The 26974-nt window shown below is 50.7% G+C and overlaps 1 protein-coding gene across 6 annotated transcripts in view; it reads right to left on the minus strand.

Moving 5' to 3' along the window:
- Positions 1-661: 661 nt before the first annotated feature.
- Positions 662-26974, minus strand: part of LOC122381729 (kidney mitochondrial carrier protein 1-like) — a 61401-nt gene continuing 35088 nt past the window's right edge. For 5 of the 6 annotated variants that reach the window (XM_043366269.1, XM_043366271.1, XM_043366266.1 and 2 more), the window contains exons 5-9: positions 22618-22760; positions 22162-22286; positions 2688-2748; positions 2287-2403; positions 662-1513 (exon numbers count right to left, since the gene is read on the minus strand). In XM_043366269.1, the coding sequence (XP_043222204.1) occupies positions 1394-1513; positions 2287-2403; positions 2688-2748; positions 22162-22286; positions 22618-22760 (566 nt within the window). In that variant the 3' untranslated portion in view covers positions 662-1393. Of the gene's footprint in view, positions 1514-2286; positions 2404-2687; positions 2749-3738; positions 3819-22161; positions 22287-22617; positions 22761-26974 lie in introns of all 6 variants that reach the window. The other variant, XR_006256577.1, reaches the window with a different exon arrangement.

Here is a 26974-nt window from a genome sequence, read left to right on the forward strand (position 1 = left end):
GCTATCTGTAAGCCAATCAAATACAGCAGTGATTCGTGCGCTTTTCATAAGTGAGCTCTTCGAACATAAAAGAAAATGTAGCACAGGCGCCGTGTATGCAACATACGCTTGCTTCCACATTACCCTCTTCCTTCATGATGAGGCTTGGTATTTTGGTTTCTTATAGGCATTTTGGACTTAGGAGTTTGGAGGCTTGCGCTTCGAGCCTCGCGTCCACAGCCATCCCTCCATCAAAATTAATTTGGGTCGCCAGGCCCAAGGCCCTAAGCGTAGCCGATCCGAGCACAATGCAACTGATAAGGATCACTGTATATGAGGGAACGAATTTAATCCCACCCTGCGGGTACCGTACCTATTTTTAATATGTCATCGGATAGCCTCGGGGAGGGGATAACCTTATATGTCCTCGGATAACCTCGACATAACCTCGGGGGAGGGGAGGGAGTTAGGGTATCCGGGCGGTGTTTCACCGGCGCTGCAAGCGCATCCCTTGAGCTGACGTCATACTTGTGGTAGTGTTGGAGCTATGGGCAAAATGTTTACATTAACAAAATGTTAAACCCAAATTGCCCTGTGTGCTGGCAGCGTCGGTGAAACAGGGCCCTGGACTACGGTGGTCCTTGCCGCCCGATAACTTCAATCACAATATAGACACGTCAGCATTATACTGCAGATTTATTGATCAGAGCATTGAAACAGTGACGAAACGGGCCCGCCTCTCCGGACCGGCCCGTCACTCGACAAAAACAGATCAACTTCTTAAAGCGATTTACACATGATTACATTTGAAAATAGCTCGAGCGTTTCAGAGAAAAGTTGCCCATGAAGGGGGATGGTACAGTGATTGGTCGATGAGCAGGGCAAGAGTGCGCCTGAACACCGACCAGCGTTCATATGAGGTGAGAAAATGACATTTGGCAACCCCAATATGGAAACACCATCCATGAGCGAGTAATGCTTGAAGAGAACACGGCGACTGCCGATCGTGTTCGACGGTGTCTGTCCATGTTGTTCACGGTCGTTTTCGTCAAACTGCCGGGATGAGCGCAGACAGCCGCACACACACACTCAGCCACCCACTCTCCGACTCGGTCACACTCGTACATCAGCTCCCACCCACAACGGTCTCATACCGATCTTCCACCCAGCCACAGCTCCCACACAGCTCCACACACCAATCAGCTCCCACCGGCGGCCGCCGCCCGGCAGAAGTCAGATCCAGCACACAGTGAACACTCGTCACTGAACACTCGTCGGTAGCGCCCGCAGCGCCGCGGGTCCTCACAGCCTTGGCACCCCGCGGCCGGACCGAGCGGCCCGGGCCGCACCACGCCGAACCAATTGAACTAGTGGGGACGTGCTCCGAACTCCCGGAGCCCCGCCGACCGGCCGCCTAGTAGAGCTGTTTTAGCCGCTCGAACGAGACGAAGAAGATGATGTTCCACGGGCCGAGCCGCAGCCAGGTGGGCACGAAGCCCTTGTAGAGCGCCCGGCAGCCCTCGTACCGCACCGTCTGAAACAGACAGAATTAGGGTCTCAAATGTCAGTCGGAACAGGTCAGGCAAAAAGGACTCCACTTGCTCCGGTCGCAAAGAAAGAAGGCTGATGACAAGGACTAGCACCATCAAAAACAGCGTGAGCGTCATTGACCGACATTTGAGTTATTTGCGCGTAATATATGCATGTAAAACCTGTTCGAGAAATTGCGATATAATCAGCAGACTCGGCCTCGCGAGCCCACAATAAAACACCGAAGCTTCTGCCTCAGTTCTGCTCAAATGGCTGCGACAGTCCCGTCGGCCATCCTCCATTAACAGTCGAAGCAGCTCCAGTAAGGCCTCCTACGACTGTTATAGTCCCGTGACGGGCATCATGAGCTTGCAAAGAGTCTGAGTGCTTCTGATGAAATCCCTGCCCTGCACCCACCTTGTAGAGGCAGTCGAGGCTGCTCCGGTAAAAGTGGGCCGGCACCAACCCCTCAGAGGCCGCCCTAAACCCACCTTGTAGACAGTCGAGACTGCCTTATCCTACCCGAGTCCCCGCCCCACACCCACCTTGTAGAGGCAGTCGAGGCTGCTCCGGTAAAAGTGGGCCGGCACCAACCCCTCAGAGGCCGCCCTAAACCCACCTTGTAGACAGTCGAGACTGCCTTATCCTACCCGAGTCCCCGCCCCACACCCACCTTGTAGAGGCAGTCGAGACTGTAAGGTCCTCAGTCCCCGCCCCACACTCACCTTGTAGAGGCAGTCGAGACTGTAAGGTCCTGAGTCTCTGTCATTCACTCACCTTGTAGAGGCAGTCGAGGCTGCTCCGGTAAAAGTGGGCCGGCACTACGCCCTCAGAGGCCGCCGCGGCCGCCGCCGGACCGGCGTGCAGCAGTGCGCGCTGGTTCATCATTCGTGTCTGTGGGTAACGCGCAACAAACACAGTAAGATCATGGCAGAGATCCTGACAAACAGAAGCTCAGGTGCAACTGTGTCAGGCTGCTGCCTTCAGCAGTCTCACAAGGCGAACTGAGCAATGCTGGCCGATATTAATCAGCCATGTTATACGGGAGGTGCTACGAAAACGGATCGGCCCACTTTCATCCAGAAAAATCCCTATAACCGGTATACTTGACAGCAGAATTAATTGCAGGGACATTACATCCCTCGGGGAATGTCCGTTCCTCTAGTGCACCTCCTCACCCTGAGCACGTCGATGGGAGTCGAGGCGACTGCTCCTCCGAGGCTGGAGAGTAGACTGGAGCTGTGGACATGGGATACAGTCAGTGATTGCGCTCCGTACCGGCAGTGCCGCCCGACCGGCGCACACGGGGCAAGCGTCCTCTCCAGGCCCGTCCCATCCCGTCCTTCCCGCCCAGCCCCGGCCAGACTGTAGGCCCGCGCAGAAAGGAGAAAATACAGTCTGGGGTACCATATGGACCTCTAAAGGTAGTTCATGTGCTCCATTGGTGAATTAAAAGTTATTCGAGGCGCTGGGCATTGTTAATTAGATCGTGTTTCTTCAAATTGCACCTGCGTTCTAAAACAAATCAGCAAAATTAATTTGATTCATAACTTGTGTGGCGACAAAAATTAAAAGGAAATAGTTCACCTTCTGAAAACGTTTTTAAAATAATGCAAAAAATTATCTGAGTATATTTAAGCAAATATGCTTTCAACGTGCTCAGATACACACAAGCGCTGTCGGAGGAAGGGGCTAAGCATCACCCCCTATCCACTTTTGCTCTTACAAACCAATAGCCAAATGTGTGGAGAAGGAAGTCAACGGAGCATCGCAGCGTGAGTGAAAACATCAGCTGAATGGAAAGGAGTTCACTAGTTGAAGCATGGACATGCTAAGTCCCACAACTTCAGTAGCTCTTCAAGCAAAACAAAACCGCTTCAGCATTACGAGCTCGAACCGATTGTGAGCATATCGTCAATTAGAGGTAGGCACAAATCAGTAACCGGCGAGGGCCACAGCCCCTATGAAAATGAAGGTGAACTATTTCCTTTGGTTGTGGACTTATCAACTAAGCAATTAGTGATTCAAGTCGCAATTTATTTAAAATTTTCAACGAATAACATAATTTAAACTATCGTTACGGGCTTGAAATATGATATTATCGTTACTTCGTCAATTCGTGCAACTTAGGAGAGAGACAAGAAGGCGATTTATCTGTGCGTTAGCTCTGAGCTGGTGGCGTTCGGTGCTCGACTGAACGCCACCAGCCGACACGCGTCGGGCGCCGACCTCTCAGCGCCCGAGGTCAGCCGCGCCCGGTGGGACGTCCGCTGCGGGCGCCGCGCGCAGCGCCGAGCCTGGCCGGCCGTCTGCAATAGACACAGGTGAGAGCCGAGGAGGCGGCCCGCCGAGCGCTGCCGAGCGCCGCCCGCCGCCAGCGTGGCACGAGGCACGCGAACAGCAGACACACACACACACGCACACACACACGGCGCCGGAGGGCCGGAGAACGGGAGCGGGTACCGCGAGAGATTGGAAAGGGGGAGCCAGCCACTGCGCTGCCCCGAACAGCTAGTGGCAGGGGTAGCCCTGGCTTCTGACAGCTACACAGCATTACCCGCTAGTGGCACTACTGCTCGCAAACAGATTATGGGATTCTCGGACACACAACTGCAAGCGCCCATAAGCTAACTCACTGCCACAGCGTGGAAGCTATAAAAAGGAGACTGGGAAGTGGTAGGGAGGATGCTGATATCTTGAGTGATTATTATGTCAGGGAAATTTGCCAAAAATGACATGATTTGAAAGCACAGAAGCATCCATCCTGAGATTTGATAAGGCGAAAAAATACAGTTCAATTCCCCTCCCAAAGTGAGCATGTTATGATGATGATGATGAATTGGGGTTTTTGGGCGCCCGGACTACAGAGGTCATCGGCCCCCAGAGCATGTTAGGATTGTACGTATTTTTTATTATAAGGGCTTTTAGTTATGCTTTTGCTCACAAAAGAGAAAAAAAAAAGAATTATGTTGGAAAAACTCATGAAAATGTCAAGGATAAAACAAGATAAAGTTTGGACAAAATACGGTCGGAATGGGCAAACAAAACAGAGCAAAAGTAAGCGAACATGTAAACTAACCCAACATAACTATATACTACAAGGCAATCATACCACACAAACTCAAGCAATTAATTTTCGGAATGAAAACTAACTATATGGAGGTGAAACCAATAAAAGGTGGGATTGCACGTTTCAAATAGCTAAGGCACAACTTGCAAACACACACAATACTGTTTCTCGGCGCCCCAAGGTCAGTTTCTTTCCAAGCATCTCTCCGCCGCGGCAGATTTAATAACGAACGGTCCGCTAATTCCACACAAAGTTTGTCCAATGTCCGTTCGAAGTTCGAATAAGGGTAGCGTAGCGACCCGTCTAAGCCCGTCTTAACCTGTGAGCACAAAAAATTGCCCTCAAAGTGCAACATTGTGTGTCAGGATTCTTTCTAATGAATAGGTGTCGAGAACCACGAAACCACTAGCATGCATGTCATCAATGGATAGGTATCCTGATTTAGTAGGCCCGGGCAGCGCTTGTCGAACAGCACTGCGGATCCGAAGGTTGGGACTTTAATTGTGAAAAACCGCCCGCCCGCCGCCAAACGCAAAACCGCAAAACGCACGCCCATAACGCAAACGCAAACTTCGCAAAAAAAAACAATCGCCCGCCCGCCGAAAACCGCAGAAAAAAACGCAAAAAACGCCGCAAAAAACGCCCGCCGTCGCAAACCGCAACAACGCAAATAACGCCCGGCCGCCGTCAACCGCAAACGCCGCAAAAAACGGCCGCCCGCCGCAAACCACAAAAAAACGCCGCAAAAAACGGCCGCCCGCAGCAAACCGCCGCTAAAACGGCCGCCCGCCGCAAACCGCTAAACGCCGCAAAAAACGACCGCCCGCCGCCCGCCGCTAACCGAAAATAACGGCCGCCCGCCGTAAACCACAAAACGCCGCAAAAAACGGCCGCCCGCCGCAAACCGCATAACGTTGCAAAAAAACGGCCGCCCGCCGCAAACCGCCGCCAAAACGGCCGCCCGCCGCCAAACGCAAACAGCAAAAACACCCGCATCGCCCGCCCGCCCGACGCCAAACACAAAAACCGCAAAAAGCAAACACCGCCGCAAAAAAAACGCCCGCAACGCACGCACGCCCGCCGCCAACCGCAAAACGCCGCAAAAAACGGCCGCCCGCCGCCAAACGCAAACACCGCTAAAAAACGCAAAAACGGCCGCCCGCCGTCAAACGCAAACACCGAAAAAAACGCAAACACCGCCGCAAAAAAACGCCCGCCGTAGGCAAAACACAAACACTGACGCATTAAGACAAATATGGCGCCCTGCGGCAAATGTGGTGCATTCATATCTGCCGTTTAAGCAGCCATCTCTTAATTACAGCGCATCCTAATCGTCCAATGTTCGACAAAGTTACGCACATTCTGCGCTTTGCGGCAAAAATGGCGCTTTGAGACAAACGTGGCGCACTGCAACAAACATGGCGCATTCGTTCATGTCGCTTAACAATTCATCCACCCACCAAATTCTAGCCCAATCGGGAAAAAGTTATGTACATTTGAATATTTCACTATAAAATATCTCCGCAACGGAGGTGCCCAGATTTGCACGTGTGCCACGTGACCTCTGGTGGTGCAAGCAGGACTTCTCCCCTCACTGATTGCACCATTTCAGTGTTCCTGGCTTGTGCTGTTTTCGTGCAATAAGGCCACAAATCGGCAAACACACGATAATCTGGGAGGTACGCGACTCAAACAAGTGGCCACGTGGCACGTGCCGGACCTTTGATAGCTTCACCGTTCACGCCACGTGATGACCCATCGACGTGGCCATCAGCAGGTAGAAGATGACCCCGGCCGGTGTCACCGTCTCTGAACAGTGGACGGCTAAACTCGAAAAACGGGAAAATTTAGGGAAATTTCACCTTTCGAATATATAATTTCCCCAGAATTTTTAATTTGTCATTTTACAAAAAATCAGAGATAGCAGTTTTCTAGCCCCCTTCATTCTGTGTCCATACCCGTTTTCAGATCGACCCTATCATAAAAACTGACGGCCTGACGGCTATTTCCCCCATTCCTTGCATTTCACAATGCTAGTATATTTAAGCACCAAAATTGACCCCGTGCCACGGCACGTGCAATAGCACGTGCGCCACGTGACCACTAGTGCGATAAGCTGGATTCATCTGCTCACCGGCTGCACTGATTTGGTGTCGCTAGTTGAAGTCGTTTCCACGTCATAGGACCCCCAGTTGGCCAGTGTCGGATTTTCCCGGAGGTTACCCCATCAAACACGTTTGCACGTGGCACGTGCTTTTCAATCGCCCCATATCTGACCCATACCATGTGGTAGCCGACACCCCGGTGCACAACATATTGGAACTTTTTCAAAATCTAACGTGGAAATTTTTGGCAAAATCGATTTGAAAATAATTTTTCGAAATCGCCATAGGCTCAACATGGGGTAACTGTTCCTGCCGATTACCCTAAGGAAGTATAATTATATTTTAAATGGCCACCACCGGCAGGTGAAGTCCCGACCCGAGAACCCACCCTAAAAAAACAATCCATTTCTAACGTGGAGTTTTTGCGCAAATCGCATTTGAAATTTTCCCCCATGTTAACCCTATGGGAAAATGCACGTGCCGATTACCCCAAAACGGGTTAATTATATTTCAAGCGACCGATGCCAGCCGGTAGCTCCCCCATAGGGGACCAAACGCTGAAAATGGCAAGAAATTCTACCGTGCCGTTTTTGCAGGGATCAAAATGACCCAAATCGCGGCAGAAACGCTAAACACCCCCCTAGAGAGGTAGCTCAGGCTGGGATTTTCAATAGAAAATCACAATTCTAAAGAATAGTGATTGTCTAATTGAAAAGTCCCAACCTTCGGATAGGCCCGGGCAGCGCTTGTCGAACAGCACTGCGGATCCGAAGGTTGGGACTTTAATTGTGAAAAACCGCCCGCCCGCCCGCCGCCAAACGCAAACACCACAAAACGCGCAAAACGCACGCCTAAAACGCCAACGCAAACTTCGCAAAAAAACAATCGCCCGCCCGCCGAAAACCGCAGAAAAAACGCACAAAATGCCGCAAAAAAAAAAAACGCGCGTCCGCCGCAAAACACAAACACCGCAAAAAACGCAAACACCGCCGCCGCAAAAAACGCCCGCATCGCCCGCCGCCAACCGCGTAACGCCGCAAAAAACGGCCGCACGCCGCGAACCGCAAAACGCCGCAAAAACGGCCACCCGCCGCAAACCGCTAAACGCCGCAAAAAAACGACCGCCCGCCGCTAACCGCAAATAAAGGCCGGCCGCCGGCAACCGCAAAACGCCGTAAAAAACGGCCGCCCGCCGCAAACCACAAAACGCCGCAAAAAACGGCCGCCCGCCGCAAACCGCAAAAAGCCGCAAAAAACGGCCGCAAGCCGCCGCTAAAACGGCCGCCCGCCGCCAAACGCAAACAGCAAAAACAACCGCATCGTCCGCCCGCCCGCCGCCAAACACAAAAACCGTAAAAAACGCAAACACCGCCGCAAAAAAACGCCCGCAACGCACGCACGCCCGCCGCCAACCGCAAAACGCCGCAAAAAAACAGCCGCCCGCCGCCAAACGCAAACACCGCCAAAAACGCAAAAACGGCCGCCCGCCGTCAAACGCAAACCCCGAAAAAACGCAAACACCGCCGCAAAAAACGCCCGCCGTAAGAAAAACGCTAACACTGACGCATTAAGACAAATATGGCGCCCTGCGGCAAGTGAGGTGCATTCATATCTGCCGTTTAAGCAGCCATTCCTTAATTACAGCGCATCCTAATCGTCCAATGTTCGACAAAGTTACGCACATTCTGCGCTTTGCGGCAAAAATGGCGCTTTGAGACAAACGTGGCGCACTGCAACAAACATGGCGCATTCGTTCATGTCGCTTAACAATTCATCCACCCACCAAATTCTAGCCCAATCGGACTTAAACTGAAAAAGTTATGTACATTTGAATATTTCACTATAAAATATCTCCGCAACGGAGGTGCCCAGATTTGCACGTGTGCCACGTGACCACCGGTGGTGCAAGCAAGACTTGTCCCCTCACTGATTGCACCATTTCAGTGTTCCTGGCTTGTGCTGTTTTGGTGTTATATCGGCAAACACACGATAATCTGGGAGGCACGCGACTCAAAACGTGGCCACGTGGCACGTGCCGGACCTTTGATAGCTTCACCGTTCACGCCACGTGATGACCCATCGACGTGGCCATCAGCATGTAAAAGATGATCCCGGCCGGTGTCACCGTCTCTGAACAGTGGACGGCTAAACTTGAAAAACGGGAAAATCTAGGGAAATTTCACCTTTCGAATATATAATTTCCCAAGAATTTTAAATTCTTCATTTTACAAAAAATCCGAGATAGCAGTTTTTTAGCCCCTATCATTCTGTGTCTATACCCGTTTTCAGATTGACCCTATCATAAAAACTGACGGCCTGACGGCTATTTCCCCCATTCCTTGCATTTCACAATGTTGGTGTATTTAAGAACCAAAATTGACCCCGTGCCACGGCACGTGCAATAGCACGTGCGCCACATGACCACCAGTGCTACAAGCTGGACTCATCTGCTCACCGGCTGCACTGATTTGGTGTCGCTAGATAAAGTCATTTCCGCGCCATAGGACCCCCAGTTGGCCAATGTCGGATTTTCCCGGAGGTTACCCCATCAAACACGTTTGCACGTGGCACGTGCTTTTCAATCGCCCCATATCTGACCCATACCACGTGGTAGCCGACACCCCGGGGCACAACATATTGGAACATTTTCAAAATCTAACGTGGAAATTTTTGGCCAAATCGAGTTGAAAATAATTTTTCGAACTCGCCATAGGCTCAACATGGGGTAACTGTCCGTCACGATTACCCGAAATTGTATCCTATGATTTTTAAATAATTAACCCCAAATGTTGAGGTGCCAGCCCTAGATCCGACCCTAAAAATATCAGCAAATATAATTGACGAAATTTTTCGCAAATCGAATTTTAAATTTTTCCCCATGTTAACCCTATGGGAAAATGCACGTGCCGATTACCCCAAAACGGGCCCATTATATTTTATGCAACTTTGCCACAAGGTAGCTCCCCCATAGGGGACTAAACGCTGAAAATGGCAAGAAAGTTGACCGTGCCGTTTTTGCGGGAGTCAAAATGACCAAAATCGCGGCCGAAACGCTAAACACCCCCCTAGAGAGGTAGCTCAGGTTGGGATTTTCAATAGAAAATCACAATTCTAAAGAATAGTGATTGTTCTTAATTGAAAAGTCCCAACCTTCGGATAGGCCCGGGCAGCGCTTGTCGAACAGCACTGCGGATCCGAAGGTTGGGACTTTAATTGTGAAAAACCGCCCGCCCGCCGCCAAACGCAAAACCGCAAAACGCACGCCCATAACGCAAACGCAAACTTCGCAAAAAAAAACAATCGCCCGCCCGCCGAAAACCGCAGAAAAAAACGCAAAAAACGCCGCAAAAAACGCCCGCCGTCGCAAACCGCAACAACGCAAATAACGCCCGGCCGCCGTCAACCGCAAACGCCGCAAAAAACGGCCGCCCGCCGCAAACCACAAAAAAAAACGCCGCAAAAAACGGCCGCCCGCAGCAAACCGCCGCTAAAACGGCCGCCCGCCGCAAACCGCTAAACGCCGCAAAAAACGACCGCCCGCCGCCCGCCGCTAACCGAAAATAACGGCCGCCCGCCGTAAACCACAAAACGCCGCAAAAAACGGCCGCCCGCCGCAAACCGCAAAACGTTGCAAAAAAACGGCCGCCCGCCGCAAACCGCCGCCAAAACGGCCGCCCGCCGCCAAACGCAAACAGCAAAAACACCCGCATCGCCCGCCCGCCCGACGCCAAACACAAAAACCGCAAAAAGCAAACACCGCCGCAAAAAAACGCCCGCAACGCACGCACGCCCGCCGCCAACCGCAAAACGCCGCAAAAAACGGCCGCCCGCCGCCAAACGCAAACACCGCTAAAAAACGCAAAAACGGCCGCCCGCCGTCAAACGCAAACACCGAAAAAAACGCAAACACCGCCGCAAAAAAACGCCCGCCGTAGGCAAAACACAAACACTGACGCATTAAGACAAATATGGCGCCCTGCGGCAAATGTGGTGCATTCATATCTGCCGTTTAAGCAGCCATCTCTTAATTACAGCGCATCCTAATCGTCCAATGTTCGACAAAGTTACGCACATTCTGCGCTTTGCGGCAAAAATGGCGCTTTGAGACAAACGTGGCGCACTGCAACAAACATGGCGCATTCGTTCATGTCGCTTAACAATTCATCCACCCACCAAATTCTAGCCCAATCGGGAAAAAGTTATGTACATTTGAATATTTCACTATAAAATATCTCCGCAACGGAGGTGCCCAGATTTGCACGTGTGCCACGTGACCTCTGGTGGTGCAAGCAGGACTTCTCCCCTCACTGATTGCACCATTTCAGTGTTCCTGGCTTGTGCTGTTTTCGTGCAATAAGGCCACAAATCGGCAAACACACGATAATCTGGGAGGTACGCGACTCAAACAAGTGGCCACGTGGCACGTGCCGGACCTTTGATAGCTTCACCGTTCACGCCACGTGATGACCCATCGACGTGGCCATCAGCAGGTAGAAGATGACCCCGGCCGGTGTCACCGTCTCTGAACAGTGGACGGCTAAACTCGAAAAACGGGAAAATTTAGGGAAATTTCACCTTTCGAATATATAATTTCCCCAGAATTTTTAATTTGTCATTTTACAAAAAATCAGAGATAGCAGTTTTCTAGCCCCCTTCATTCTGTGTCCATACCCGTTTTCAGATCGACCCTATCATAAAAACTGACGGCCTGACGGCTATTTCCCCCATTCCTTGCATTTCACAATGCTAGTATATTTAAGCACCAAAATTGACCCCGTGCCACGGCACGTGCAATAGCACGTGCGCCACGTGACCACTAGTGCGATAAGCTGGATTCATCTGCTCACCGGCTGCACTGATTTGGTGTCGCTAGTTGAAGTCGTTTCCACGTCATAGGACCCCCAGTTGGCCAGTGTCGGATTTTCCCGGAGGTTACCCCATCAAACACGTTTGCACGTGGCACGTGCTTTTCAATCGCCCCATATCTGACCCATACCATGTGGTAGCCGACACCCCGGTGCACAACATATTGGAACTTTTTCAAAATCTAACGTGGAAATTTTTGGCAAAATCGATTTGAAAATAATTTTTCGAAATCGCCATAGGCTCAACATGGGGTAACTGTTCCTGCCGATTACCCTAAGGAAGTATAATTATATTTTAAATGGCCACCACCGGCAGGTGAAGTCCCGACCCGAGAACCCACCCTAAAAAAACAATCCATTTCTAACGTGGAGTTTTTGCGCAAATCGCATTTGAAATTTTCCCCCATGTTAACCCTATGGGAAAATGCACGTGCCGATTACCCCAAAACGGGTTAATTATATTTCAAGCGACCGATGCCAGCCGGTAGCTCCCCCATAGGGGACCAAACGCTGAAAATGGCAAGAAATTCTACCGTGCCGTTTTTGCAGGGATCAAAATGACCCAAATCGCGGCAGAAACGCTAAACACCCCCCTAGAGAGGTAGCTCAGGCTGGGATTTTCAATAGAAAATCACAATTCTAAAGAATAGTGATTGTCTAATTGAAAAGTCCCAACCTTCGGATAGGCCCGGGCAGCGCTTGTCGAACAGCACTGCGGATCCGAAGGTTGGGACTTTAATTGTGAAAAACCGCCCGCCCGCCCGCCGCCAAACGCAAACACCACAAAACGCGCAAAACGCACGCCTAAAACGCCAACGCAAACTTCGCAAAAAAACAATCGCCCGCCCGCCGAAAACCGCAGAAAAAACGCACAAAATGCCGCAAAAAAAAACGCGCGTCCGCCGCAAAACACAAACACCGCAAAAAACGCAAACACCGCCGCCGCAAAAAACGCCCGCATCGCCCGCCGCCAACCGCGTAACGCCGCAAAAAACGGCCGCACGCCGCGAACCGCAAAACGCCGCAAAAACGGCCACCCGCCGCAAACCGCTAAACGCCGCAAAAAAACGACCGCCCGCCGCTAACCGCAAATAAAGGCCGGCCGCCGGCAACCGCAAAACGCCGTAAAAAACGGCCGCCCGCCGCAAACCACAAAACGCCGCAAAAAACGGCCGCCCGCCGCAAACCGCAAAAAGCCGCAAAAAACGGCCGCAAGCCGCCGCTAAAACGGCCGCCCGCCGCCAAACGCAAACAGCAAAAACAACCGCATCGTCCGCCCGCCCGCCGCCAAACACAAAAACCGTAAAAAACGCAAACACCGCCGCAAAAAAACGCCCGCAACGCACGCACGCCCGCCGCCAACCGCAAAACGCCGCAAAAAAACAGCCGCCCGCCGCCAAACGCAAACACCGCCAAAAACGCAAAAACGGCCGCCCGCCGTCAAACGCAAACCCCGAAAAAACGCAAACACCGCCGCAAAAAACGCCCGCCGTAAGAAAAACGCTAACACTGACGCATTAAGACAAATATGGCGCCCTGCGGCAAGTGAGGTGCATTCATATCTGCCGTTTAAGCAGCCATTCCTTAATTACAGCGCATCCTAATCGTCCAATGTTCGACAAAGTTACGCACATTCTGCGCTTTGCGGCAAAAATGGCGCTTTGAGACAAACGTGGCGCACTGCAACAAACATGGCGCATTCGTTCATGTCGCTTAACAATTCATCCACCCACCAAATTCTAGCCCAATCGGACTTAAACTGAAAAAGTTATGTACATTTGAATATTTCACTATAAAATATCTCCGCAACGGAGGTGCCCAGATTTGCACGTGTGCCACGTGACCACCGGTGGTGCAAGCAAGACTTGTCCCCTCACTGATTGCACCATTTCAGTGTTCCTGGCTTGTGCTGTTTTGGTGTTATATCGGCAAACACACGATAATCTGGGAGGCACGCGACTCAAAACGTGGCCACGTGGCACGTGCCGGACCTTTGATAGCTTCACCGTTCACGCCACGTGATGACCCATCGACGTGGCCATCAGCATGTAAAAGATGATCCCGGCCGGTGTCACCGTCTCTGAACAGTGGACGGCTAAACTTGAAAAACGGGAAAATCTAGGGAAATTTCACCTTTCGAATATATAATTTCCCAAGAATTTTAAATTCTTCATTTTACAAAAAATCCGAGATAGCAGTTTTTTAGCCCCTATCATTCTGTGTCTATACCCGTTTTCAGATTGACCCTATCATAAAAACTGACGGCCTGACGGCTATTTCCCCCATTCCTTGCATTTCACAATGTTGGTGTATTTAAGAACCAAAATTGACCCCGTGCCACGGCACGTGCAATAGCACGTGCGCCACATGACCACCAGTGCTACAAGCTGGACTCATCTGCTCACCGGCTGCACTGATTTGGTGTCGCTAGATAAAGTCATTTCCGCGCCATAGGACCCCCAGTTGGCCAATGTCGGATTTTCCCGGAGGTTACCCCATCAAACACGTTTGCACGTGGCACGTGCTTTTCAATCGCCCCATATCTGACCCATACCACGTGGTAGCCGACACCCCGGGGCACAACATATTGGAACATTTTCAAAATCTAACGTGGAAATTTTTGGCCAAATCGAGTTGAAAATAATTTTTCGAACTCGCCATAGGCTCAACATGGGGTAACTGTCCGTCACGATTACCCGAAATTGTATCCTATGATTTTTAAATAATTAACCCCAAATGTTGAGGTGCCAGCCCTAGATCCGACCCTAAAAATATCAGCAAATATAATTGACGAAATTTTTCGCAAATCGAATTTTAAATTTTTCCCCATGTTAACCCTATGGGAAAATGCACGTGCCGATTACCCCAAAACGGGCCCATTATATTTTATGCAACTTTGCCACAAGGTAGCTCCCCCATAGGGGACTAAACGCTGAAAATGGCAAGAAAGTTGACCGTGCCGTTTTTGCGGGAGTCAAAATGACCAAAATCGCGGCCGAAACGCTAAACACCCCCCTAGAGAGGTAGCTCAGGTTGGGATTTTCAATAGAAAATCACAATTCTAAAGAATAGTGATTGTTCTTAATTGAAAAGTCCCAACCTTCGGATAGGCCCGGGCAGCGCTTGTCGAACAGCACTGCGGATCCGAAGGTTGGGACTTTAATTGTGAAAAACCGCCCGCCCGCCGCCAAACGCAAACACCGCAAAACGCACGCCTAAAACGCAAACGCAAACTTCGCAAAAAAAAAAACAATCGCCCGCCCGCCGAAAACCGCAGAAAAAACGCAAAAAACGCCGCAAAAAAGCCCGTCCGCCGCAAAACGCAAACACCGAAAAAAAACGCAAACACCGCCGCCTCAAAAAACGCCCGCATCGCCCGCCGCCAACGGCGAAACGGCGCAAAAAAACGGCCGCCCGCCGCAAACCGCAACAACGCAAATAACGCCCGGCCGCCGGCAACCGCAAAACGCCGCAAAAAACGGCCGCCCGCCGCAAACCACAAAAAACGCCGCAAAAAACGGCCGCCCGCCGCAAACCGCAACAACGCCGCAAAAAAACGGCCGCCCGCCGCAAACCGCAAAACGCCGCAAAAAAACGGCCGCCCACCGCAAACCGCCGCTGAAACGGCCGTCCGCCGCCAAACGCAAACACCGCAAAAACACCCGCATCGCCCGCCCGCCCGCCGCCAAACACAAAAACCGCAAAAAACGCAAACACCGCCGCAAAAAACGCCCGCAACGCCCGCACGCCCGCCGCCAACCGCAAAACGCCGCAAAGAACGGCCGCCCGCCGCCAAACGCAAACACCGCCAAAAACGCAAAAACGGCCGCCCGCCGTCAAACGCAAACACCGAAGAAACGCAAACACCGCCGCAAAAAAAGCGCCCGCCGTAGGCAAAACGCAAACACTGACGCATTAAGACAAATATGGCGCCCTGCGGCAAATGTGGTGCATTCATATCTGCCGTTTAAGCAGCCATCCCTTAATTACAGCGCATCCTAATCGTCCAATGTTCGACAAAGTTACGCACATTCTGCGCTTTGCGGCAAAAATGGCGCTTTGAGACAAACGTGGCGCACTGCAACAAACATGGCGCATTCGTTCATGTCGCTTAACAATTCATCCATCCACCAAATTTGAACCCAATCGGACCATATTTGAGAAAGTTATGGACGTTTGAATATTTCACGATAAAATATCTCCGCAAAGGAGGAGCCCAGCTGAACACGTGTGCCACGTGACCACTGGTGATGAAAGCAGGACCTGTCCCCTCACCGACTGACCCAATTTAGTGTTCTTGGCTGGTTCTGTTTCCACGTTATACGGCCACCAGTTGGACAAAACACCATTATGTTGGAGGTACTCGGCTCAAACACGTGGCCACGTGGCACGTGCCAGACCTTTGACAGCTTAACGGCTCACGCCACGTCATGACCAATATAAGTGGCCATCGGCATGTAAAAGATGACCCCGGCCGGTGTCACCGTCTCTGAAGAGTGGACGGCTAAACTTGAAAAACGGGAAAATTTAGGGAAATTTCACCTTTCTAATATATAATTTCCCTAGAATTTTAAATTTTTCATTTTACAAAAAATCCGAGATAGCAGTTTTCTAGCACCGTTCATTCTCTGTCTATACCCGTTTTCAGATCGACTCTATCATAAAAACTGACGGCCTGACGGCTATTTCCCCCATTCCTTGCATTTCACAATGCGAGTGTATTTAAGAACAAAAATTGACCCCGTGCCACGGCACGTGCAATAGCACGTGCGCCACATGACCACCAGTGCTACAAGCTGGACTCATCTGCTCACCGGCTGCACTGATTTGGTGTCGCTAGATGAAGTCGTTTCCACGCCATAGGACCCCCAGTTGGTCAATGTCGGATTTTCCCGGAGGTTACCCCATCAAACACGTTTGCACGTGGCACGTGCTTTTCAATCGCCCCATATCTGACCCATACCACGTGGTAGCCGACACCCCGGGGCACAACATATTGGAACATTTTCAAAATCTAACGTGGAAATTTTTGGCAAAATCGATTTGAAAATAATTTTTCGAATTCGCCTTAGGCTCAACATGGGGTAACTATCCGTCCCGATTACCCCAAGGAAGTATAATTATATTTTAAACGGCATCCACCGGCAGGTGGAGTCCCGACCCGAGAACCCATCCTAAAAAAAAAATCCATTTCTAACGTGGCGTTTTTGCGCAAATCGCATTTTAAATTTTTCCCCATGTTAACCTTATGGGAAAATGCACGTGCCGATTACCCCAAAACAGGTTAATTATATTTCAAGCGACCGATGCCAGCCGGTAGCTCCCCCATAGGGGACCAAACGCTGAAAATGGCAAGAAATTCTACCGTGCCGTTTTTGCGGGAGTCAAAATGTCCCAAATCGCGGCAGAAACGCTAAACACCCCCCTAGAGAGGAAGCTCAGGTTGGGATTTTCAATAGAAAATCACAATTCTAAAGAATAGTGATTTGTCTTTATTGAAAAGTCCCAACCTTCGGATAGACCGCCCGCCGCCCGCCGCTAACCGCAAATAACGGCCGGCCAACGGCAACCGCAAAACGCCGTTAAAAACGGCCGCCCGCCGCAAACTACAAAACACCGCAAAAAACGGCCGCCCGCCGCAAACCGCAAAACGCCGCAAAAAAACGGCCGCCCGCCACAAACCGCCGCTAAAACGGCCGCCCGCCGCCAAACGCAAACGGCAAAAACACCCGCATCGCCCGCCCGCCCGCCGCCAAACACAAAAACCGCAAAAACGCAAACAACGCCGCAAAAAACGCCCGCAACGCACGCCCGCCCGCCACCAACCGCTGCAAAAAAACGGCCGCCCGCCGCCAAACGCAAACACCGCAAAAAACGCAAAAAAACGGCCGCTCGCCGTCAAACGCAAACACCGAAAAAAAACGCAAAAACCGCCGCAAAAAAACGCCCGCCATAGGGAAAACGCTAACACTGACGCATTAAGACAACTATGGCGCCCTGCGGCAAATGGGGCGCATTCATATCTGCCGTTTAACCCGCGCCCCACTGGGGGGGGGGGCTATTTATAGCCCCCCCTCCCGTTTTTCTGCAATAACTTCCAAACCGCTTTACGAATCGACGCCAGACTTTCAGTACCTTCGGCTGCATCAATTTGACACCTTGTGTCAAAATTTGAACTTCGTAGCTACTATAGGTCGGCCGGAAATGACGTCAGAGTGACGTCATGTTCGTCCGATTTCGACGCAAAACATTGAACCACGGCAATCGCTCCCAAGAGCTCAGTTTTTAAGCTAGATCCAATTTCTTTGCATGAAAGAACTCAGAATTGACCGCGCTATCAAACTGCTATCTCGGATTTTCAAAATTTTGAAAATTTCGAAAATTTTATAAAATGATATTCAAAATTTATATTTTTATATTTTTTTTCAAAAAGTTTTTGACTTTTCGAAAAAACCGGAATATATGTGACAGAACGCATGGTTATGACTAACTGTAGCAAGTTTTAGCTAAATATCTTCAAAAATGGCCAAGTTATACGCATTATTGCAAAAAATTCACAATTATTAATTTTTCAAATCAATTTTTCAGTACGTATTTGGCATCGTACACCAATATAAATGGCACCATCGTGTTCCTGAGCTCAAACTGCATCCAATAGACACCTTTTTTGTTGAAAAATTTCAACTTCAAAATTTGACCTTTTTTGACCTGAAAGTGACCTGACCTAAGCTAATTTCGACTCAAAATGACCTTGAATGACACAGACGACATCAAATTCGAAATCTATGGCCTAAATGGACCATAAAACATGTGTCACGTGACCGACGCATGATATAATATTTTCGTGGCCTGTGATGACCTGACCCTGACCTGAAAATCAAAGTACAAGTTTGATACCCTCAAGGTATCTAGAGCATCTGTTCACCAGTGTGGAAACCAAAAATGAGCCTGATCTGACTTGTAAGACGGCGGCCAGCGCCCAAAATGTGAACAAGCCAAAGTGCTAATAATTTTTACTTTGACCTGACCTGTGACGTCATCGGTGACCTCGAGGTCAATGAAATTAGGTTTCGCTCGACAGTTTTTCCGGGGCTATCAGACGCCGTTTGAATTTTGACGATCGGCCCAGTAGTTTCGGAGTTAGGAGGGGGGGGCTATGAATAGCCCCCCCCCCCCAGTAGGGCGTGTTATACACAGACCCCAGTGGGGCGCGGGTTAAGCAGCCATCCCTCAATCAAAGCGCATCCTAATCGTCCCATGTTCGACAAAGTTAGGCACATTCTGCGATTTGCGGCAAAAATGGCGCTTTGAGACAAACGTGGCGCACTGCAACAAACATGGCGCATTCGTTCATGTCGCTTAAAAATTCGTCCACCCACCAAATTCTAGCCCAATCGGACTTAAACTGACAAAGTTTTGTACATTTGAATATTTCACTATAAAATATCTCCGCAACGGAGGTGCCCAATTTTGCACGTGTGCCACGTGAGCACCAGTGGTGAAAGCAGGACTTGTCCCCCCACCGATTGCACCATTTCAGGCTTCTTGACTGGTGCAGTTTACGTGCTATAAGGCCACAAATCGGCAAACACACGATAATCTGGGAGGTACGCGACTCAAACACGTGGCCACGTGGCACGTGCCGGACCTCTGATAGCTTCACCGCTCACGCCACGTGATGACCCATCGACGTACCCGTCAGCATGTAAAAGATGACCCCGGCCGGTGTCACCGTCTCTGAACAGTGGACGTCTAAACTCGAAAAACGGGAAAATTTAGGGAAATTTCACCTTTCGAATATATAATTTCCCCAGAATTTTTAATTTTTCATTTTACAAAAAATCCGAGATAGCAGTTTTTTAACCCCCTTCATTCTGTGCCTATACCCGTTTTCAGATCGACCCTATCATAAAAACTGACGGCCTGACGGCCATTTCCCCCATTCCTTGCATTTCACAATGCTAGTATATTTAAGCACAAAAATTGACCTCGTGCCACGGCACGTGCAATAGCACGTGCGCCACGTGACCACCAGTGCTACAAGCTGGACTCATCTGCTCACCGGCTGCACTGATTTGGTGTCGCTAGGTGAAGTCGTTTCCGCGCCATAGGACCCCCAGTTGGCCAATGTCGGATTTTCCCGGAGGTTACCCCATCAAACACGTTTGCACGTGGCACGTGCTTTTCAATCGCCCCATATCTGACCCATACCACGTGATAGCCGACACCCCGGGGCACAACATATTTGAATATTTTCAAAATCTAACGTGGAAATTTTTGGCAAAATCGATTTGAAAATAATTTTTCGAATTTGCCATAGGCTCAACATGGGGTAATTGTTTGTGACGATTACCCGAAATTTTGTCAATTATATTTTAAATAATTACCACCGTCAGTTGGGGTGCCAGCCCGAGATCCGACCCTAAAAATATCAGCAAATATAATTGACGAAATTTTTCGCAAATCAAATTTCCAATTTTCCCCCATGTTAACCCTATGGGAAAATGCACGTGCCGATTACCCCAAAACGGGTTAATTATATTTCAAGCGACCGATGCCAGCCGGTAGCTCCCCGATACGGGACCAAACGCTGAAAATGGCAAGAAATTCTACCGTGCCGTTTTCGCGGGGATCAAAATGTCCCAATTTCCGGCAGAAACGCAAATGTCCCCCTAGAGAGGTAGCTCAGGTTGGGATTTTCAATAGAAAATCACAATTCTAAAGAATAGTGATTGTTCTTAATTGAAAAGTCCCAACCTTCGGATACAAAATGACCAAAATCGCGGCAGAAACGCTAAACACCCCCCTAGAGAGGTAGCTCAGGTTGGGATTTTCAATAGAAAATCACAATTCTAAAGAATAGTGATTGTCTAATTGAAAAGTCCCAACCTTCGGATACCCAATCCAACATAAACTGACAAAGTTGTTTATTTGAATATTTCACTATAAAATATCTCCGCAACGGAGGTGCCCAGATTTGCACGTGTGTAGAAAATCACAATTCTAAAGAATAGTGATTGTTCTTAATTGAAAAGTCCCAACCTTCGGATACCCAATCCAACATAAACTGACAAAGTTGTTTATTTGAATATTTCACTATAAAATATCTCCGCAACGGAGGTGCCCAGATTTGCACGTGTGCCACGTGACCACCGGTGGTGTAAACAGGACTTGTCCCCTCACCGACTGACCCAATTTAGTGTTCTTGGCTGGTTCTGTTTCCACGCTATACGGCCACCAGTTGGCCAAAACACCAATATGTGGGAGGTACTTGGCTCAAACACGTGGCCACGTGGCACGTGCCGGACCTCTGACAGCTTAACGGCTCACGCCACGTCATGACCAATACAAGTGGCCATCGGCATGTAAAAGACGACCCCGGCCGGTGTCATCGTCACTGAACAGTGGACGGCTAAAGTCCAAAAACGGGAAAATTTAGGGAAATTTCACCTTTCGAATATATAATTTCCCCAGAATTTTGAATTTTTCATTTTACAAAAAATCCGAGATAGCAGTTTTCTAGCACCGCTCATTCTGTGTCTATACCCGTTTTCAGATCGACTCTATCATAAAAACTGACGGCCTGACGGCTATTTCCCCCATTCCTTGCATTTCACAATGCTAGTATTTTTAAGCACCAAAATTGACCCCGTGCCACGGCACGTGCAATAGCACGTGCGCCACGTGACCACTAGTGCGACAAGCTGGACTCATCTGCTCACCGGCTGCACTGATTTGGTGTCGCTAGGTAGAGTGGTTTCTGAGCCATAGGACCCCAAGTTGGCCAATGTCGGATTTTCCCGGAGGTTACCCCATCAAACACGTTTGCACGTGGCACGTGCTTTTCAATCGCCCCATATCTGACCAATACCATGTGGTAGCCGACACCCAGGTGCACAACATATTGGAAGATTTTCAAAATCTAACGTGGAAATTTTTGTTAAAATCGATTTGAAAATTATTTTTCGAATTCGCCGTAGGCTCAACATGGGGTAACTGTCCTTCCCGATTACCCGAAATTGTACCCTATGATTTTTAAATAATTAACACCAAAAGTTGAGGTGCCAGCCCAAGATCCGACCCTAAAAATATCAGCAAATATAATTGACGAAATTTTTCGCAAATCGAATTTCCAATTTTCCCCCATGTTAACCCTATGGGAAAATGCACGTGCCGATTACCCCAAAACGTGTCAATTATATTTTTTGTAACTTTGCCAGCCGGTAGCTCCCCCACACGGGACCAAACGCTGAAAATGGCAAGAAAATCTAACGAGCCGTTTTCGAGGGTATCAAGATGACCAAAATCGCGGCCGAAACGCTAAACACCCCCCTAGAGAGGTAGCTCAGGTTGGGATTTTCAATAGAAAATCACAATTCTAAAGAATAGTGATTGTTCTTAATTGAAAAGTCCCAACCTTCGGATACGACAGACGACCGCTGCCCCGTCGAACAACAGAACGGACATTGGACAAATTCGGCACAGCGAAATTTCCAGTTTCGTTTGGCACCGGCACGCGCCTCTACCCCACAGCACAACCCCAGCCCAGGCCAGGGACGGTCGATCACACGACAGCAGCGCCGCCCCGCGGCCGGCGGGGGAACCAACTCACGCGAAGTGGTTGCCGGTGGAGTCGCCCATGATGTCGTTCTGGATGAAGTAGCGTTTGAAGAAGTCATACAGCGGCAGCTCGACGCCGACAATGACTGCGGCGCGCTGGGCCGTGGGTCCGACACCCTGAGAACAGAGGGGGACGGTCAGAAAGGGGAGTACCGCAGTGGGCCCAACCCTCTGAGCAAAGGAAAGGACAGGAGGTGGACTGAGTGTCACCGTGAGTCTGACCCTCAGAAAGAAAACCGGGGAGGGGGGACACATCGGAATAGGAAGCGCAGTCCAATTCACGGGGATCGAAAGTCATCACATCATACAGGTCCAAGCACTGCCCCGTCGCTAGAGTCATGCTGCTAAAGAAACCCTGTCCTGGCAGCATTCTTTCCCTCCCCTCCCACATGTCAGAGGATTGCTAGAGCCACACTCAGCACCCCGATCCCCCGCCGGGTCGACTCACCCGCCAGAGGCCGCGCACGCCCTCCTGCTGGTAGATGTCGGAGAAGCAGCGCACCATGCCCTTCTGGCGCACAGAGTCGTTGGCCGCCTGCATCCGCACCTTGAGCACGTCCGTGGGGTTGGCAATCGAGCTGGAGACGACGCCTGCCAACAGAGAGGGGTGTGTTGATGGATCGAGGTCTTCGGAAACCATCGTTTAACTAGTCTCACACCAGCTGCTCGGAGACACGTCGTGGCCAATGGACCCAGGGGGCCGACAGAGGATGATACAAAGAAACAATCCGAAGGTGGTGGGCAGGGGAGAGTGAGAAAATGTTGCAGGAAAAGAAATGTAGAGAATTATGATGATGCGTTAGATGAAGCAATGAAAACCATGTCATATGATAAGACGTCAGGGTCAAGGTCCTGAGTAAAGCGGACTCTGCTTCTGAAGACGCGTCAGGGGCGGGAAGGGAAGGATATCTCCAGGCCAGTCAAAAGCCGGAGAATAGGTATTGTTGCAGAGACGTTATAGAATAGGGCTGAAACTGATCAGCGAAAGGAGAGGGCCGGAAAATCGAAAGAGAAAGGAAGACAAAGAGACGCCGGAGGATGGGGTGACGACATATGAGGACGGTAGTGCTGGACGTATGGAGACCGAGACCCATCTCAGAGGCGGTCATTATTGGTTGGAGGAGGATGAGACCCGTCACCAAGGGGGGTGGGGGAGGCAGCACCGACCACCGTCCGCCTACCGTGCTGTCACGGAGACGAGCAGCCGGCGACGTCACCGCCCCCACCGCACCATCACACACGTCACTGATCGCGCCGCACGATCAGTGACGTCACGATGACGCGGTGACGTCACACGCTGTCGGGAGAACGTCCCACATCATCGTCACATGACACAAGTCAGCACTGGCACAGAATATAAAGCGGCGCCAGCATCACAAGACCCGGGTATCGTGACCAGATAGAGGAGCATTAGCATGGGGCGGCGGTCGGCAACGAATCTGGATGCCCTCTGGTGGTCTTAGAAATGACAGGTTTTGCATATCCACAGGCGGGCACGTATTTATGAGAAGCAGTGTCTGTCGCTGAGGAGTAAAGGGGGGGGGGGGTCTACCGTTTCGTTGCGGTTGCATGCATAGGGCTTGGATAGGAGTGGCTTAGGTCTCGCCTGAACTCTGGTATTTCGCGAGCGGTGACTGTCTGGTCAAAGTATGTAGAGCAGCCAGCTATTTTTAGGCCGTGTTTGCTAACACCGAGACCCTGGCTACTACTGCGCAGAACGGATGGGACCGATTGCTAACTAAAATTCCAATCGAGTTGAAAATAACCGATGAAGAAAGAGCAAAGCGGCAAAATAATTATATCCATGGCGTATATGCAACAACGTCTCAACAGACAACGCAATTGCTATTTGCTGCGTATGCTAGTGAGCTACATTGCTCCTGCTTTCACTGGCGGATCCAAGGGGGGGGGGGGGCACGGGGGCCATGGCCCCCCCCCCAAAGGCCTAAAGTGGCCTGTTTGGCCCCCCCAAAACGCCAGAAAAATTGCTAAGAAAATATACCTTGATGGAGGTTTTTAGCCACTTGGTGAAGTAAAGCTTTCCACAGCATAATATTGAAGCAATATAGTAGCAGTGAGGGTCAGTCAAAAGTTGCGCGAGCGGAGTCGACCTTAAAAAAAAAAGACTGTTGTTGGCACGTGTTTATGGCGCGGCAGCTGGTAGTTGGCGGTGTTTCGCGTGGTGTGGCATCACTGGCGGATCTGGGGGGGAGGGGGGGGGGGGGCACGGGAGCCTGAGGTGCCCCTGACAGGCCCGTGGTGCCCTTGCTAGGCCTGTGGTGCCCCTGGACCCTGGCAGGCAGGCCTGTGATACAGTCCACAGCAGAAGTAATGTGGGGTTTCAGTCATGGGTATGTTCTGCTTCTGAAGCTTAGGAACGATTAGCCAGACTACAATGAAACTTTGAATGTAGCTTATATGTATCGTCACCCTTGCAGCTGCAACTTTAGCTATTGACATCTTCTTTTCAATCACTTCGCATTTAACAATCGCCAGTCAAAGCCAACCGTTGAGTTTGGTAAAACCCTACATTACTTTAGCGGTGGGCTGTACCTCTGGCGGGCCTAGGGTGCCCCTGCTAGGCTGCTGATGCCCCTGGGACCTGACAGGACTGTGGTGCCCCTGACAAGCCTAAAGTGCCCCCAACAGGCCCGTGATGCCCCCGACAGGCCCAAGGTGCCCCTGCGTGATGCCGTGATGCCTGCGAGGCCGGTGGTGCCCCCTGCGAGGCCGGTGGGGCCCCTGACAGGCCCATGGTGCCCCTGCTAGACCGGTGGTGCCCCTGGCAGGCCTGTGGTGCCCCTGCTAGGCCGCTGGTGCTCCTGGGCCCTGACAGGACTGTGGTGCCCCTGACAGGCCCAAGGTGCCCCTGTAAGGCCGGTGGTGCCCCTGTAAGGCCTGTGGTACCCCTGCTAGGCCTCTGGTGTTCCTGACAGGCCCATGGTGCCCCTGCGAGGCCGGCGGCGCCCCTGGCAGGTCTCTGGTGTCCCTGACAGACCTGGGGTGCCCCTGACAAGCCTGTGGGGCCCCTCACAGGCCCGTGGTGCCCTTGCTAGGCCTGTGGTGCCCCTGGCGGGCTGGTGGTGCCCCTACTAGGCCGGTGGTGCCCCTGACAGGCCTGTGGTGCCCCCGGGCACCAAGGGGGTCATGACCCATGTGGCCCCCCTTGGATCTGCCACTGATGCATAATATATTGATTTGTAAAGGCGTTATGGCTTATGCAATATGCAATTGCAGGCACTTGGTATCCCTCACTTATCCCTCATTGGGGCTCTGGCGGGCTCCTGAGGGCCCACGTCTATCTCCGGGAGCCCATATAGACAGGCTCCTTTGGGTCCTTTCAGTACACTATAGCATAAGAGGTCTCCATGCGAGTCCTATACATACATCTGAGGGCGTACCCTGATGTCTGAGGTACCCAACTGCAGCTCCAATGGTCTCTTCTTACACTGGCGGATCCAGGGAGGGGGCATTTAGGGCCATGCCCCCTTCCCAGAGGCCTAAAGTGGCCCGTTTTCCCCCTCCCCCAAACGATAATGAAACATAGTTCAATCAGGGCGTGGCCCAGGAGCCGAGTTAGACAGGGCTGTTTTACCACCTCCCGGCCCGCAAAGGGACCCAAGCACTGACTCGAAGCGGTTTAAAGAGACCCTCCCACCTTCAAAAAAGTTAATGAATTGGCATGAAAGTGATGTCGCTAGGTTCAGAAAGGGCGAAAACGAATATCTACCAAATTTTATCGAAAAATATTCACCGGTTTTCAAGAGATTTGACTTTTATTTTTGTTTACTTTTTGGGATATCCGCTGCTGTTCCTAGCGACTTTATTTGAAAGTGCGGCGTTTGTTGCGCGCAAAGCAGCCTATACCACCGCATGCTACCAAACGTTTTAGTAAAATATTAAAAAATCATTAGATCTCCGCTGACGTCACACATTCAGAGGGGTATCCAAAAGCATTAGCCCCTCTGAATCAAAATGCTGCAATTTTGAAATTCAATATTTCCGATTTAAGGCATTTCTCGATGTTGTGAGTGCGTGCCGAAGCCGGTAATTGTGAGCCAGGGACCCCATTTTGGCTATCTCAGCTCAAATCTAATGTTAAGGTGGGAGGGTCCCTTTAACTGGTCGATAAAAACAATGGTAAGTGTTTACAAAGTAACATAAAGGCATGGGTCGGGTGGGCTACCATTTATATATTTTTCTTTTTAGTTAAAAAATTCATAGTGTCAGGGCTGTGACGAAAAATAAGTGGCCTAAATCCGATGAGAAAACAGGATTTGGGGGTACCCTAGGTTTGGCTCCTGCATGAGTTGGCCCCCCCAAAACGCAAGCCTGGATCCGCCAGTGCCTGCTTTCCGTACTGAAATCATACTGCCTTTAATAAGAATTTTAATAAGGGAACTTTATCAAATAAGGGAACTCCCTGCATTATGTCGACTGCAATATTCCGTTTTCTTTACTTAGGCTATTTCATTCAGTGTCACGAACTTGACCCTGAAGTGCTGCCGTGTCTTGTCCCACTCAAACTGTCATAACCACCGACCAAGTCCGGCAAATGTCCGTCGGTGCCGTACAGGCGACCTTTACAAAATCAATACCACCAATGTGCATATCCCTCGAATGGGGCGTCTCTACGCGGCCGAGCAAGGCCGTGCAGTGCACGGATCGCCGGCACCGCTGGTAACGCACGCACAGAAACCCTCAGCTGCTCTTGTACAGGGACCGGCAGTCGATATCATGTTATCAGTTACTCCTGGACAGGACAGACGGCTAGACTTGGGGTTCGTGTAAAGTCTGTCTTAAAA

This window comes from Amphibalanus amphitrite, unplaced genomic scaffold (assembly GCF_019059575.1).
Source record: "Amphibalanus amphitrite isolate SeventyFive unplaced genomic scaffold, NRLGWU_Aamphi_draft 000126F_arrow, whole genome shotgun sequence".
In the NCBI taxonomy this organism is placed as follows: Eukaryota; Metazoa; Arthropoda; class Thecostraca; order Balanomorpha; family Balanidae; genus Amphibalanus; species Amphibalanus amphitrite.